The sequence below is a fragment of the Crinia signifera genome, chromosome 12 (assembly GCF_055691185.1).
Source record: "Crinia signifera chromosome 12, ASM5569118v1, whole genome shotgun sequence".
Classification (NCBI taxonomy): domain Eukaryota; kingdom Metazoa; phylum Chordata; class Amphibia; order Anura; family Myobatrachidae; genus Crinia; species Crinia signifera.
The window spans coordinates 3,141,915-3,158,651 of record NC_139228.1 but is presented as its reverse complement, the minus strand read 5'-3'; the positions used below and the strand labels follow the sequence as shown (position 1 = coordinate 3,158,651).

At 49.3% G+C, this 16,737-nt stretch overlaps 1 protein-coding gene across 1 annotated transcript; it reads left to right on the top strand.

The window, feature by feature from the left end:
* The first annotated feature begins 2,435 nt into the window (after positions 1–2,435).
* On the top strand, positions 2,436–15,953 carry TADA1 (transcriptional adaptor 1). The gene is made up of 8 exons (XM_083167562.1): positions 2,436–2,633; positions 4,737–4,828; positions 10,312–10,377; positions 10,989–11,074; positions 11,301–11,510; positions 11,926–12,077; positions 13,823–13,985; positions 15,362–15,953. Exons 1-8 carry the CDS (start codon positions 2,560–2,562, stop codon positions 15,509–15,511), a joined length of 993 nt encoding a protein of 330 aa, XP_083023688.1. The 5' UTR covers positions 2,436–2,559; the 3' UTR covers positions 15,512–15,953.
* The last annotated feature ends 784 nt before the right edge of the window (positions 15,954–16,737 follow it).

Here is a 16,737-nt window from a genome sequence, read left to right as displayed (position 1 = left end):
GCGCTACTGTCCTGTCCCCTCCTTCCTACACACTGCCCCTCTGCGCTACTGTCCTGTCCCCTCCGCCCTCCACACTGCCCCTCTGCGCTACTGTCCTGTCCCCTCCGTCCTCCACACTGCCCCTCTGCGCTACTATCCTGTCCCCTCCATCCTCCACACTGCCCCTCTGCGCTACTATCCTGTCCCCTCCATCCTCCACACTGCCCCTCTGTGCTACTATCCTGTCCCCTCCGTTCTCCACACTGCCCCGCTGCGCTACTAACCTGTTCCCTCCGTTCTCCACACTGCCCCTCTGCGCTACTATCCTGTCCCCTCCGTCCCCCACACTGCCCCTCTGTGCTACTATCCTGTCCCCTCCGTCCTCCACACTGCCCCTCTGCGCTACTGTCCTGTACCCTTCATATAAATACACTATATGGTCTAAACAATTTGGCCAGACTTGTTGATTATTGAATTCAGGTGTAACAGCCATACAGTCTTCATTTGCAAGCATCTGTGAAAAACTCCATCACTACAAGCATAGTACTATGACAGGATGCGTGATATTCATAACGCAGGTGCCCCCAGTGATGGAGCAGTATACACACACACACACACACACACACACAAGGCAGGTACGCCCAGTGATGGAGCAGTATACACACACACAAGGCAGGTACGCCCAGTGATGGAGCAGTACACACACAAGGCAGGTACTCCCAGTGATGGAGCAGTACACACACACAAGGCAGGTACTCCCAGTGATGGCGCAGTACACACACACACAAGGCAGGTACTCCCAGTGATGGAGCAGTATACACAGACACACAAGGCAGGTACTCCCAGTGATGAAGCAGTATACACACACAAGGCAGGTACTCCCAGTGATGGAGCAGTATACACACACAAGGCAGGTACTCCCAGTGATGAAGCAGTATACACACACAAGGCAGGTACTCCCAATGATGGAGCAGTATACAAGGCAGGTACTCCCAGTGATGAAGCAGTATACACACACAAGGCAGGTACTCCCAGTGATGGAGCAGTATACACACACATGGCAGGTACTCCCAGTGATGAAGCAGTATACACACACAAGGCAGGTACTCCCAATGATGAAGCAGTATACCCACACAAGGCAGGTACTCCCAGTGATAGAGCAGTATACACACACAAGGCAGGTACTCCCAATGATGAAGCAGTATACACACACAAGGCAGGTACTCCCAGTGATGGAGCAGTATACACACACAAGGCAGGTACTCCCAGTGATGAAGCAGTATACACACACAAGGCAGGTACTCCCAGTGATGAAACAGTATACACACACAAGGCAGGTTCTCCCAGTGATGGAGCATTATACACACACAAGGCAGGTACTCCCAGCGATGGAGCAGTATACACACACACACAAGGCAGGTACTCCCAGTGATGGAGCAGTATACACACACAAGGCAGGTACTCCCAATGATGGAGCAGTATACACACACAAGGCAGGTTCTCCCAGTGATGAAGCAGTATACACACACAAGGCAGGTACTCCCAGTGTTGGAGCAGTATACACACACAAGGCAGGTTCTCCCAGTGATGAAGCAGTATACACACACAAGGCAGGTACTCCCAGTGTTGGAGCAGTATACACACACAAGGCAGGTTCTCCCAGTGATGAAGCAGTATACACACACAAGGCAGGTACTCCCAGTGATGGAGCATTATACACACACAAGGCAGGTACTCCCAATGATGGAGCAGTATACACACACAAGGCAGGTTCTCCCAGTGATGGAGCAGTCTACACACACACACACACACACACACACACAAGGCAGGTACTCCCAGTGATGGAGCAGTCTACACACACACACAAGGCAGGTACTCCCAGTGATGAAGCAGTATACACACACACAAGGCAGGTACTCCCAATGATGAAGCAGTACACACACAAGGCAGGTACTCCCAGCGATGGAGCAGTATACACACACACAAGGCAGGTACTCCCAATGATGGAGCAGTATATACACACACAAGGCAGGTTCTCCCAGTGATGGAGCAGTATACACACACAAGGCAGGTACTCCCAATGATGAAGCAGTCTACACACACAAAAGGCAGGTACTCCCAGTGATGGAGCAGTATACACACACAAGGCAGGTACTCCCAGTGATGAAGCAGTATACACACACAAGGCAGGTACTCCCAGTGATGGAGCAGTATACACACACAATGCAGGTACTCCCAGTAATGGCGCAGTACACACACGAGAGGCAGGTACTCCCAGTGATGGAGCAGTATATATGCAGACACATACATTTAACATGCATACACCAATACCACACTCAGCCAGCAGGGCTCCCTGTGCTACTGAGAGCACATTGTGTGTGTGCTGTCACTGGTGTGCTGGTATAGGCTGCTGCAGGGAAAGTCTGATTGGCTCTTACTGTCCTGGAAAGCCAATCACAGCTGGCCGTGCATACTGTCGCCTAGCAGCAGCCGATAGAGTGCGTGAGGACCGGTCACGTGTGATGCAGGAGGCGGGCCTGTAGTACGTACATGCGCGGCCGTACGGCCTGAGTTCCGGCGATGGCGACCTACGTGAGCGAGCTGGAGGCGGCTAAGAAGAGCCTGAGCGAGGCGCTGGGTGAGAACGTGAAGCAGTGAGTGACCCTTCTCTGTCCTAGCGCGGGTACCGGGAGGCCTCACATCCCCGGGCTGGAGTAATGTGCGCTCCCCGGCTCAGCAGTGCCCCTGTGGCCGTCACTGGTATTGCAGCTGTTATATTGATCTGTGCGATGTGCCTATAGCTGTGACAGCCGTCTGCATTGTGCATCATATCAGACCCATGTTATTAGCCCTGGGGGTGTATGCACTAAGCTGCGGGTCTGTAGTGGGGGAGAACTTACCCATAGCTAGCAGTCACTGTATATTATGTTAAGTCCCTACCGACATGAGAATGTCGACACCATGACTGTGTTCAGTATGTCAACATTGATGAAAGGTTAACATGGCCACAATGTTGATACACTGTAGCTGCTCTCACAAGTCCATTGTGGCATCGCTCACCTGCGGTATAATCATTTGGTGACATATCTGTGTCGCCAGAGCTGGTGATCCCCATCATTTATGAATGTTCTGGAAGCATCTGATGTTTAGGAATGTCTTTCTGATTGCAGCACTTCCATGGCATATAGAAACCTATATCTGATTATTGGTAATGATATCGGTGTTGCCACATATTGTGGTGTGTGTGTGTGTGTGTGTGTAAGGTGCCCATTCACACAACCATCCGACTCCCAGACTAACAATATTGTGCATATACACAGGATGATACAGGGTTATAAATGGGTCATTCACGGCCGCAAATCATCAAAAAATAAAAATTCCAATTCATCTTAAAGACGTGGGGGAATTGGATGAGGGGAATGGGTAGGCAGGGTGGCACACAAATCATTTGTCATCCATGACCTTGTTCATAATGCCACATGGAGCATTGTGTAAGGTGGGCTGCGGTCTTCTGCATGTAAAATGACCCGGGTGTGCGCAATGCATCGTTCTCATGCCCATACACAAACACTTTTTTTAAACACTGTAGCTCCAAGCGGTCAAAAAAGGAATATAGTTGAAAATATCTTGGCTAGAAGCACCACTAGCAGAGGGCAAAACCCCAGGCATGGAAGGGGAACTTGGGCTAGAATAAACACTATACTGCACATGGGTGCAATAGATCCAGGAGTCTCAGCGGGTGTGGTATGGGACTCCGACAGTCGGGATCCCGACAGTCATTATCCCGACAGTCGGGATCCCGACTGTCCAGAGTCAGACAGCATGGCGAGTGCAAAAAAGCCCCTTGCGGGCTCGCCACGCTGCGGGCACGGTGGCTCACTACGCGAGCCACCTATTCTATTCTCCCTCTATGGGGGTCGTGGATCCCCACGAGGGAAAATAGCGGGTGGCCGTCGGGCACCCGGCTGTCGGCGTTTTGACAGTCGGGATCCCGACGTCGGGTAAATGATTGTCGGGATCCCGACTGTCGGGAACCCGTCCGGCACCCGTCTCAGCAGCATTAGACCCAGTAGATATTCCTTCTCTGCCCCCTGATATGACAGGCCCGCCTCCTCTTCTGTGGAACCAGGAAGTTTAATGGTGTCCTAAGCTAGCCGCCTTGGATTCCCGGGTCGCTGGTCCCAGGTTAACTCTTTTCCACTGAACCTAGCAATAGCCAGGGTTATAGCCTCAGTGTAAGAGGGATGTTAGCGTGAGGACAGAGGTTGGGAATGCCTGTTCTGCGTGCTCTAGTTCTGTACAAAGGGGTGATACATATTGGATAAGTGGCGCACATAGGGGTGATATTCAAATATATCAGGGGTTATATCAAGGTACAGGTGGGAGACATTCTTCGCAGGAAGAGGAGCAACAGAACACGAGGACATGCACTGACCCTGGAGGGAGGAAGATTCAGGGGAAATGTGAGGAAGAATTATTTCACAGAAAGAGTAGTAGATAAGTGGAATAGCCTCCCATCAGAGGTAGTAGAGGCAAATACAGTGGTACAATGTAAACATGCTTGGGATAAGCATATTGATATCCTTACAAAGCAATAAGGATCAAATATGGTTTGAGGTAACATGTTTAAAAAAGGGGCAGACTAGATGGGCCAAGTGGTTCTTATCTGCCGTCATGTTCTATGTTTCTATACCTACCAGCACTGTGGCTGCAGAGAGTATGAGATGAGGATGTGACCATGTCTCTTTCTGTTTCAGATATTGGGCAAACCTAAAGCTCTGGTTTAAGCAGAAGATCAGTAAGGAGGAGTTTGACGTTGAAGCCAGGCGGCTGCTCACACAAGAGAATGGTATGTGGAACCTTATTACCTTATACTATAATCAATGATACCGCTGGCCCTGTGAAATGAACCTTCCCTAGCAGGGTTGTTCATATCACAAATAGAATCTCTGCCTTTGGGCATGTAGACCTGTAGGCCGCTCAGGATTGGCCAATGTCACCGGAGGATCTGTTACCACTATGCCAGTGAGGGGTCTATTGACACTAGAGGGGGTGAGGGGTAAAATGACGGTAGGGACCTATGAACACTGCTAAGGAATTTTTTTTTCCCAATAACAGATTTCTATAGGCATTTATTGTTCGGGACACGTCAGGGGCCACAGGGCTAACACTGGGTAGTGCAGTGGTGAGAGCTTCCAGCACCAGAAAGGTTAAACTTCTTGCTGCCTCCCAGGCAGCCAGGCTCCTCCCCTCCTCTACCCCGCCTCCAGGCCAGGAGGGGCTGCATTATGAAGCCTTGCTGTGGCCGGAGAGCCCGGCACACGGGGTTAATGGCGGCTACAGCACTGAAGGGGTTAACTCTCCGTGCTTTGCTGTTATTCAGAACAAGGGCACTTGACATGTTTTAAACTGTATGAGTAGCACTGAGCTGGGACAGGACCCCTTCTGCAGTGCTGATGTAAGTTGTAGCCTGCTGCTGGGCACCAGGCACAGATTATATGTACTTATGAAATATATGTTTGACACTGAGCTAGGACTGCATCATATATTGTGTATATTGTATTGAATATTGAGGAATGCATTCTGGACTTACAATGCACTTTGTACATTTCTGGAGGAAGGAATTTAGCAAATCTTGGTAATGGGGAAATGAAATGCTAATCTGACCCTCTTGTCAGAAGGTCTGTGAGTGTCCAAAACACAGCAGGGAGTAGGCTCTGTGTCTGAAGCCCTGTGTAAAAGGTGATAAGGAAACAAACTTATGTACTGTCTGTGATGGGTCACTGAATCCAGGCCATCCTGTGTGCCAGGTGTTGGTAATGCAGACATTTGTGTTTCTTTATGTAAACATGTCCAGGAGATAAATCTCTCCCCTGTTCCTGGAAGTTATATATTCTAAGGAAATTGGACTCATCCTTTGTAGTATGTAATCTTGGTTCGTTATGCACTGGAAGTAACATGTCAGATTGAGATGCAAATTGTAAATGTATGTGGGAGGATCTGACAATGCCAGTGTGTTTTCTGTCTTTATAAGCAGGGCCTGTGAGCCCAAGTATTGTTACTTCTGCCTGTATCTGAATGCTGTAACATCACTTGTATGCTGTACCTCCTAGGGACCTAGGAGAGGGCTCTTTTCAGAGCTTCTACTTGAGCAAATAAACCATCTTTTGCCCAAGAAGTCTGCTTCATCTGCGACCAACAGAATTTATTACAATAATTCCGTTCTCCGGCTGTTCTGGGCATAGCATCCAGCGTCTCCGAGTCTCCGCTCTGCCAGCTACCAAAGCAGAGGTCTGGTCCGTGACCAGTGGGGGACCAGTCGACACCAGCAGCGTGTCGACGCAGGTAGTACTCAGGTGCCAGAGATTGGGCCTGAGGAGGTATCCGTGGTTCCAGACGCCACGTAGGAGGAGTCTGGTGGTGGCAGCGATAACCCCGCCCACTGTGTAGTGGGCGGAGTCAGTAAGGGCATAGCATCCAGCGTCTTAGAGTCTCCGCTCTGCCAGCTACCAAAGCAGAGGTCTGGTCCGTGACCAGTGGGGGACCAGTCGACACCAGCAGCGTGTCGACGCAGGTAGTACTCAGGTGCCAGAGATTGGGCCTGAGGAGGTATCCGTGGTTCCAGACGCCACGTAGGAGGAGTCTGGTGGTGGCAGCGATAACCCCGCCCACTGTGTAGTGGGCGGAGTCAGTAACAGGCGGTTACTGACGGTAACAGGGAATCCCCTATTGGCCAGGTCCCGTGAGACCAGGAACCGCTATCTGTGGACCCGAAGGGCGTAGCCAGAGCTAAGGGCAGGCGTCCGGTCACACTTGCTTCTTTTTAAGTCTTAATTTTTTGTTTACACCGACTGTTTGTCAGTGACAGGGCAGCAGCGCTGGGTTAGTCTATTAGACGGCCGCGCTGCTGCTTCATCACTAGGGCCCGAAAGCTGCACACCACGCATTGGTGAGTGACCGCAGCTGGCCCCGGGCACTCGGGAGACCACAGCCCCGACCAGGCTCTGGGGACCATCGATTCAGGCTTTATCTGCCTCCATCCAGGGTATCCAGAAAACCTTACAGGGTAGCACTGGTAGCCGCAAGTCTCCAGTCAGGGCGGCCCCTTCCTTCCTACCCCTCCTCCACCAGGATACTGATTAGGAGGAGGATGAGGGGCAACTGGTAGATGACGACAACGACCCCTCCAGGAGGGATGCCTTGCCACGCATTGATGTGGCAGCTTTGGTTACGGTGGTAAAAGAGGTCCTGAATTTACAGGACCCTGCTGAACCGCTCAGGTCCTCCGGCCCTACTTTTAAACGTCCTAAGCAGACCCCGGCTATATTTCACAAGTCTAAGGATTTAGAGGATGCCCACTCGGAGGCCTGGGAGATATCCAATAGGAAGTTAACGATTCCTAGACTGTTTGCGTCCCTTTATCCCCTCCCTCAGCAGGACAGGGTCCACTGGGAAACAGCCCCCCAGTGTGGACGCACATGTCGCTAAGATTGTGTGCTCCTCCACTCTCCCCATTCCAGCCACGTCCCTTAAGGACTCAGCGGATCGGAAGTTAGAGAACTTCCTAAAGCTAATTTTTATACCACTTCCGTAGCTTGGGCTACAGCTGCAGAGGGTGGTGGTGCAGATGACCTGTTGCCTACTATTGACATCATGTATCTGGCCACACACTATAAGAGAGAGGCTGCACTTGATGCAGCTACCCTAACCTCCCGCGTGTCCACTTCGGCTGCATGTCGGTCTCTCTGGCTACGCTCCTGGAAGGCGGACTCTGACTTTAACGAAACCCTAGAGGCCCTTCCCTTTGAAGGTTCCCACTTATTAGGGTCAGAACTAGACAAAATTGTGTATACGGTGGCTGCCGTCCACCCCTACTCCATGTCCCGTGTGGCCTTCTAGTCCTTTTGTTTTCAGAGCAGGGGTAGGGGACATTATTTTGCAAGAACCCAGACTGCTAAGTCCTCCAAGGCCAATGGCAAGCGTCCCTGAGCCACCAGGTGACCTGACTCTAAGCTGGAGGATAAGCCCTCAGCATGACGGGCGGCATTCCACCTGGGGGACCCCAGGGTAGTGGGTCGCCTGCTCCGGTTCTCAGACGTTTGGCTGGAATCCACAACAGACGCATGGGTTTGGAATGTGGTCTCCTGACGATAACGAAAAGGTTATGGAGTAGCCTCAACAACTGGTTCTGTTCCATAAGTTCTCTAAGGGACATCAACCACCAGGGGGGCACTTGGAGTTGGGTGGCTATGGCAGAGACCTCTCGCATCTTTCAATGGTCAGAGGAGAAGATCCGTACTCTCAGCGATCTTTATCCCAGGAGGTCCTGAATTGGGAGGCGGACTTCCTGAGCAGTCATACTCTGGATGCCGGTAAATGGGCCCTCCATCCGGAGGTGTTCCAGATGTTGGGGCAGACCCGAGGTGGACTTGGTGGCATCACTCCACAACCACAAGGTCACCCTATATGGGCCCAGGTCTTGCGAATTCGGGGGCTTGCATGGTAGACGCCCTGTCAGCCCCGTGGCCGTTTGCTCTGATGTACACCTTTCCCCATCATCTCGCTTCTCCTAAGATTAATCCGTAAGTTGTAGGCAGAAGGGAGCACATTGATCCTGGTGGCTCCACATTGGCCCAGGTTCTTGGATCTGCAGGCACTATCAATGCCCCCCCCCCCCCCCCCCCCGATCCGTCTGCCTCTACGTCCAGACCTGCTCACCCAAGGTCTGTGTCTATATCTGAACTTGCAGCTTCTGGCTTTGACGGGGTGGCTGTTGAGTTAAAGCCTTTGGCTCTTAACAAGGAGGTCTCAAAGGTCATCTCAATTATGCTCAAGGCCTGCAAGCCTTCTTCGGCTGGTGCTTACCATCACATCTGGCAGGCTACTTTTGCTGGTGTCGCACACTCCAATCCCAGGACTTGCCGTTTGGCCAGGATCCTGTCTTTCTTGCAGAAGGGTTTGGAGGCTGGACTGCGCTTGTCGTCTTTAAAAGTACAAGTTTTGGCTATGTCCATCCTGTTCTGCAGGAGGTTGGCATTATTGCAGGATGTCCACACTTTCATACAGGGTGTTCTCTGTATCCAATCTCCCTTTGTTCCCCCTGTTGCTCCGTGGGATCTTTCCCTGGTACTCTGGACTCTTCAGGGCCCCCTGTTTGAACCCTTGAGGTCAGTGGACATTGGTTGGCTTACCTAAAAAAAAAAAAAAAAACTATTTTCCTGTTGGCAATTTGCTTCGGCCCGGAGGGTGTCTGACCTATCTGCTCTATCCTTTCAATCACCTTTCCTAATCTTCCATCCTGACAGGGCGGTTCTTCAAACTGTTCCTTCACACCTCCCCAAGGTGGTGTCTAAATTTCATGTCAACCAGGCCTCTCCTGAACAGTCTTCTCTGGATGTGGTCCATGCTTTGTGCATCTATGTGCATCGCACTAAGGGCCTTATTCAGATCTGATCGCAGTACAAATTTGTTTGAAAAATGTGCACTGCAGGTGGGGCAGAAGTAACATGTATAGTGAGAGTTAGATTTGGGTGAGTTATTTTGTTTCTGTGCAGGGTAAATACTGGCTGCATTATTTTTACACTGCCATTTAGATTTCAGTTTCAGCACACCCCACCCAAATTTAACTCTCTCTATACATGTTACATCTGCCCCACCTGCAGTGCAGAATGGTTTTGCCCATTTTCCTAACAAATTTGTACTGAGCTCAGATCTAAATAAGGCTCTTGGAAATCCGACTCTCTCTTTGTGCTCTACGGGTTTCAGAAAAGAGGTTGGCCTGCTACTAAGCAGAAATTGCCTGCTGGCTTAGATTTGTTATCAAGCAGGCATACTTGGGTGCCTCCCTCCCGGTTCCTGCGGGGGTCCGGGCTCATTCTACAAGGTCTGTGGGTGCGCCTTGGGTTGTCGGGGGCGGTGCAACAGCAGAGCAACTTTGCAAGGTGGCAACTTGGTCGTCCGCCAATACTTTCTGCACCTCTACACGTTTGATACATTTGCCTCCCAGGACTCGGCTTTTGGCGAGAGTACTTGCTGCGTCACAGGCGCATCCCCACCCTTAGGTGGCTGCTTTAGGACGTCCCAGCATAAGCCCTGTGGTCTCTGACGTGTTCCAAAGAATAAAATCAGGTTTATGTCTTACCTGTTAAATCTTTATTTGATAAAAATATTTTCAATTGAAAACAAACGATCAGTTCTGTGACCTGACTTACTGTAGGTGGTTACACCCTGCTGCCAGTTATCACATTATAATGTGCCCTTCCTATAGCAATAACCCTCCATTACTCCCCGTGGGCACAGGCCGGTCACTGATATCTCTGTGTCTCCCTACAGTGCACACTCACAATGACTTCCTCCTGGCTATTCTCACTCGCTGCCAGATTCTTATTTCCTCTCCCGGTAAGTAAAGTAATAAGCACACTACAGAGTAATGGCATGTAATGATTTCCTATAAACAGCACTTTGGGCTGATGATCACCAAGTTTGTGTCCTACTATACAGCAGGGACTGTTATGAAATTGAAACATCCTGTAAGTAACTGACTTTGCTGTGGTGCTGCATCGCATAGCAGTTCAGGAGCCGGCAGCGCCACAGAGACTTTTAGTAGGCCCCAGCACTAGAGAGGGGGTGTGGCCAAGCCTGCCTGGAATGAGGTGTACACATTTCAGGTATCAGCATGCACTCAGTCCATATTACATCTGTGGAATCCACTTTTGTATTGGCACAGTGCGCTCTCCCTGATATAATTACTGTGATCACTTCTGAAGAGCACCCGACACCCAATGAGTTACTAGCTGGTGAGGCTGGCAGCCAATCGGCAGCCTCTTTCATAGAATAGACTGATCTGTAAGCTACTGATGGATGCCACCTGGCGCTGTGTTGTTGTTGTGTACTCACATGGAAGCATGGGTTTAAATGGCTTTACACACTCATTGTGAATAGGAGAATATTAGCTGGAAATACACTTGTAGACATTATTATAACGTTTTATTTCCTTTCCTTTGCTCCAGAGGGGGCCGGAGCGCTGAACTCCGCAACCAAACCCGGGAAACCGAAGGGCAAGAAAAAGATCTCGTCTGTTCGGCAGAAGTTTGATGTAAGTTCCTGTGTGTGCAGGTAATGGCGCTGTAGTTATTCTGTGAGGGTCACTTCTCCGTGTCGTGTGTGGCACTAGCACACATTCTATTAGTATGTGAGGACTTGGTGACGTCACTGAGGGTCTGCCGGACTCGATGCCCGATTCATATTCCTGAATTACAATATTATTACAGCCCAGAAATGTTGTGGCAGGTGGTAACGGTAGCCCGCTTCCCTCCTTACAGCATCGTTTCCAGCCCCAGAATCCTTTGGCAGGAGCGCAGCAGTTCACGAGCCGGGATCCCCAAGAGGAAGAGGAGCTGAAGCTATGTTCTCACACAATGACCCTGCCCTCCCGCGGGCAGATGGAGGGACGGATGATCGTTACCGCTTATGAACATGGGCTGGACAATGTGACCGAGGAGGCAGTCACTATCGTTATCCATGCATTGGAGGTCAGTGTCATTGCTGTAGGCTTGTCTCGCAGCATTGTGGAGGTATTGGGCCTGTCCTGTCTCTGTGCAGGAATGTAATACTTGTTACTGTATAGCTATTGCCACCACTCGCCCAGAGACCCCGTAGGAGAACACTGTCCTATACAGGAGCGCGGATGTTGCACATATTCCTTCTATTGATGGTTGAACAGAGCAGCGAGTGTTTGGGAATGCGCTGCATTGTCAGGCCATACAGAAAGATAGAATGGTCCTCATTGGGGATACTAGAAATGGTGCATGAGAAGGGTTTAGACTTCTCTGTCCTGACAGCGGCATTTGGAAGGGTAAGAAACGATTATTCTCCAAAAATCCGGGTTCCTGCTTTGTGTTTGCGAAGAGAAGAACCTTGTGTAATGGTTGTATTGTGTCCCTGCAGAAACATCTGAAGGACTTGCTGACTGCGGTGGTGTCGCGTAGACAAGCCTATCGCCTGAAAGACAGACACTTCCGATACGCCTTTGGCTGCAATATCAATCCCCAGCCTTACCTGAGAAACAGCGTGGCCACCTACAACCAGCTTCTGGAGTGGTGAGTGTCCTGTTATTACATGACGTGATACTAATACAGATGGGTCTGTCAGTAGCGTGGTGACACCAGGGTATAACGGACACTGCTTCCTTACATGACTTGTGTCAGATGTGAGGGACTGTGGTAAATGGCGGTGCCAGATATGTGTATTTGCTCTCAGTGTACAAGGGACCATTCTCACCACAGTTGGTTATTTACTGTTGGTTGTACCCAATGATGCAGCGATGTGGGTTATAGTATAAGGCAAGCATGTCCAAAGTCAGGCCCGGGGGCCAATTGCGGCCCGTGCTGTTATTTCAAGCGGCCCGCAGCCTCCAGCTGGAAGCGGGCAGAGCATCAGATGTGGGAAGTGCAGCACAGGACACTAAAGGTGGGGCCCCGGCGAGCGCGCCTTTACCTTGCTGTGTGCTGCAGTGAGGAGGTGCCGGCTGCCACAGTCAGAAGTGTTTGGCGTCCTACCCCTGCTGCTGCAATCGTATATCACCCTACTCCACAATCACAGTGACAGCAGTGTTTGGGGAGGGGACAGCAAGGGGGAAGCTTGCTTCCGTAACATGCAGAGCGGAGGAGGGCAGCAGCGGGAGCCCAAGCATCTCCTGTCTTTGCAATGCCTGCTTTGCCTCTCCTTCCTCTGGCTCACACAAGGGGCTGGGAAACATACAGAGAAGAGAGGGGGCAGGCAGGGGGACATACAGTGAATGGAGGCAATGATGGCCATTCAGAGAAGGGGGAGCAGGGGCAGGCTGGGGGACATACAGTGAATGGGGACAGAGTGGGGTACATAGTGAATGTGGTTCATACAGTGAATGGAGGCACTGATGGACATTAAGAGAAGGGGGCAGGCTGGGGGACAGAGTGAATGGGTGCAGAATGGGGAATATACAGTGAATGGGGGCAGGCTGGGGGACATAGAGTGAATGGGGGCAGAGTGGGGGACCATTTTGATGTGATTAATGATTCAAAGAATGTCAGGCTGAATGGTCGGCCCCCACACATTTACACTTCACCAAATCTGGCCCTCGTCGTTTGGACACCCCTGGTATAAGGGATTCCAGTGTGGGAAAGTGAGGCAGAACTTGTGTTAGCATGATCTTAAGCATGCTTATTATCCCTTATTATTTATTATCATAATCATTATTCTTTATATAGCACCACACGGGATCTGCTGCACCCAATTACAGAGCACATAAATGAACAAGCAAAACAGTGACTTACAGCTGAATACAACAGAGGACAAATACAGGACACATAACCATTGCTGTATCAGCAGGGGACACTGGGATATGTATCAGGGGCAGACTAATGCAGGATTTGGTGCCATCAGAGATGGTTTAATAAGAAAAGGAAAAGCACATGAGGGCAGAGGATCCTGCTCCTGAGAGCTTACCGATGCATCATAAGCACCTGTGTGTAAGACAGCAGACCCAAATTATGGGGTTAATCCTATTATTTACACTGAATTCACTGTTGCAAATCATTGTATCAACAACCGCACTTTATGGCAGGAATTCGCAAAAAAGTGACCCATAGGGAAGGGTCGTTGCCAGTATTTAAACGCTGCATCAGTGGCACATTTCACAAATAATAGGATTGACACCTAATCAGTAGATAAGGTTCTAAGAATAGCCATGGTTCGTACTATTTTGCTGGTAAATAGGTTTGGAAACTCCGGGTCTAGGGGTGCGGCAATCCTCGGGATATGATTTTAGAACCTCAACATTTCTGAGGAATATTCTGTCTTTCAGCCAATCTATGTTCTCTGCTGCAACTGGAAACCAGGGGGCCGGGACCACTGTACATCCGGATGATGCTGAGCAGCAAGCTGCCCTCTTACTAGCCTGTTCTGGGGATAACCTGACCCCTAGCCTGCCTCCAGTAAATATGTATGACCTCTTGGAGGCTCTTAAGGTAATGCCATGGTCTTCCCTTTGGTATAATGTGTGTTACTGATACATATCCGGTCATTGTATGTTCATGCTGTATTACCCAGTTTATGTAAATAGGGATTTCCTATCCGACCAATCCCTGTCCTCACCTAGTGGACAGAACGCTGACTAATGTATACACTACTGGTATATGCTGTCCGAGCGTGGAGACGGAATCCTCTGTCCCTACAACTCTCCTCTGTTATAGTCTGGCTGTTCTGTTACAGGACATGATAATTCCCAGGTTAGCTTCCATATATTTTATACTCCCCATCTGCTTACACTGCTCTTATGCTTATGACCCATTACACGGGGCACACATTGGGCAATATGTTCTCTGGTGTGGCAGATCGGACCGACATATCAAATTTTTTGTCGCATATCGGCAGTGTATGCACAATATGCCTGTGCCATGATGTCAGACTTGATCTGTTGCACATCAAACCTAATGATAGCGCTATCGACACGGGTCTGGGACGGATATTAGACAGCTCATTAGGTCGACAGCTCATTAGGTCGACAGCTCATTAGGTCGACAGCTCATTAGGTCGACAGCTCATTAGGTCGACAGCTCATTAGGTCGACATGTTTTTAGATCGACACTACCATTAGGTCGACAGTGTCTATGTCGACAGTCAAAAGGTCGACATGGGTTTTTTCACTGTTTTTTGGCCGAAATGTCGACATGGACACAGTTTGAAGTGTACCGCAGCCCCTCGCATCGCTCGCTTCGCTCGCCATGCTTCGGTCACGGTGCTGCACTGCGCTCGGCACACTATTTTATTCTCCCACCACGCCCTAGTGGATAGTAGGGCATGAAATACCGCCTGTCGGCACATGTCGGCTCAAACAGTGAAAAAATCCATGTCGACCTTTTGACTGTCGACATAGACACTGTCGACCTAGTGGTAGTGTCGACCTAATGAGCTGTCGACCTAATGGTATGTCGACCTAAAACCATGTCGACCTATTGAGCTGTCGAACTAATGGTGTCGATGTAAGTGCTGTCTAACAATAGTCCTGATACCTATCGACACCGTGTATGCTAATAAAGGAGGGAACAGTGGTTGTACTGATCTTCATTAACATTGCGCAATGTGTTCCCAGGTTCCGATAGATCAACCCATAAGGCCATCCTATCTGCTGCATACACATCACTCTAGCATTAGATACCTGGGTTTTATATTTAATCCATAGTCTATAATTGTGTTGTCTTTGTCACACTTTGCAGAAGGTTTCTACCTATTTATTAGTATTCTGATTATTAAAGGGTCAGCAGATGTCACAACTGGATACCATGTAATGATTATGTTGGGTTCTGCTATATGTGTGTGCTTACCTATAGCCTGATCCTTACAGATACACAAGGAGGTGATCCCATCACACACCGTATATGCACTGAACATTGAGCGGATACTGATGAAGTTATGGCACCCAAATGAGGAGGAGCTGCAGCAGGACAGAATACACAGACAGAGGCTATCAGCCAAAAGTGGACTCTTATGCTGAGGACTGAGGGGTCAGATGATGCCCCGTATGCTGGATATTTTCTCTCAGGTTCTGTCCTCTGCAAAAAGACAGAATCCAACTACTACGAACACATTTCAGCACATTTTATACACAGATTTACTACATGGTTTTTTTATAAATAAAAAAGAAAAAACTACTGTTTGTAAAAAAAAAAAAAAATGATTTCTCGAACAAGGAACCCTGGCCAGGGCTAGAACCGAACGCTCCAATGAGAGTTATTGTTATTATTTATCTTTTGTTGATATTCATTTTATTTTTTATTTTTTATGCCTTTATTATGTTGAAGATTATTGTTTTCCTGTTAATTAGCCGTCTGGGCATAGAATGCATATCAGGATTTGGGAGCTAGTGTTACATTTGTAGTTATTGCCCTTGGGCTTGGCTGGGTTGTGTACAGATAAAATATAATTACTAAGAAGAATCTGCTTGGACGATGTAAGTAAATCCTTTCATGCAAACCAGTGCTATCCGGCGGTTACCACATGTCAGTGGACTTCAGCTGCGTCCGTGGGGCGGGTGGGTGTGGAAGGACCTCACCTGTGTTAGTGGAGTGTTTACTCTACCAACATCTGCACTGCGCACTGTAAATGGTGCTTGTAGATTATTACATCATGACGGTATTCGGGTGTTACATAAACCTCCTGAATGGCCAGTCTGCTCAATGTAGTGATCCCTATTAATATAGGCTACATCTTGTACAACAGAGTTTTTATTTAACCCCCTTCACTGATGATTTTTTTTATTTTATTTAGGAAGTGCTCTCCACAGGGCAGGTTTTTTTTTTCTCCGAAGAGCTCTCCCTAAAAAAAAAAAAAAAACCCCACGGTGTCTCCCGGGGCAACTGTGCAGTATACTATATCAGCCGCTGCCCCCAGCAACCCAGCTGTGTGCGGCGTGATGTTAGCAAGTTCATGGTGCACACAGCCAGGAGGAAGGAGCTGGGCAGCAGCTGAAGCTGAGCTCAGCGGTGGAGACGGTGGCAATCCTGGGAATGCTAGTGTTACCACTAAAGCATAGCCCAAATCATTTCCAGTATTGCCAGTGAAAGGGATAATGTCTAACAAACATCCACCGTCCTCACAGTCTTAGTACATAAGTATTATTCATTTAGGGGGTTATTCTAGTCCATTCTTTCTGACAAAATCCTTCTTAGATGGACAAAACCATGTGCACTGCGGGTGGGGCAGATGTAACTTGTGCAGAGA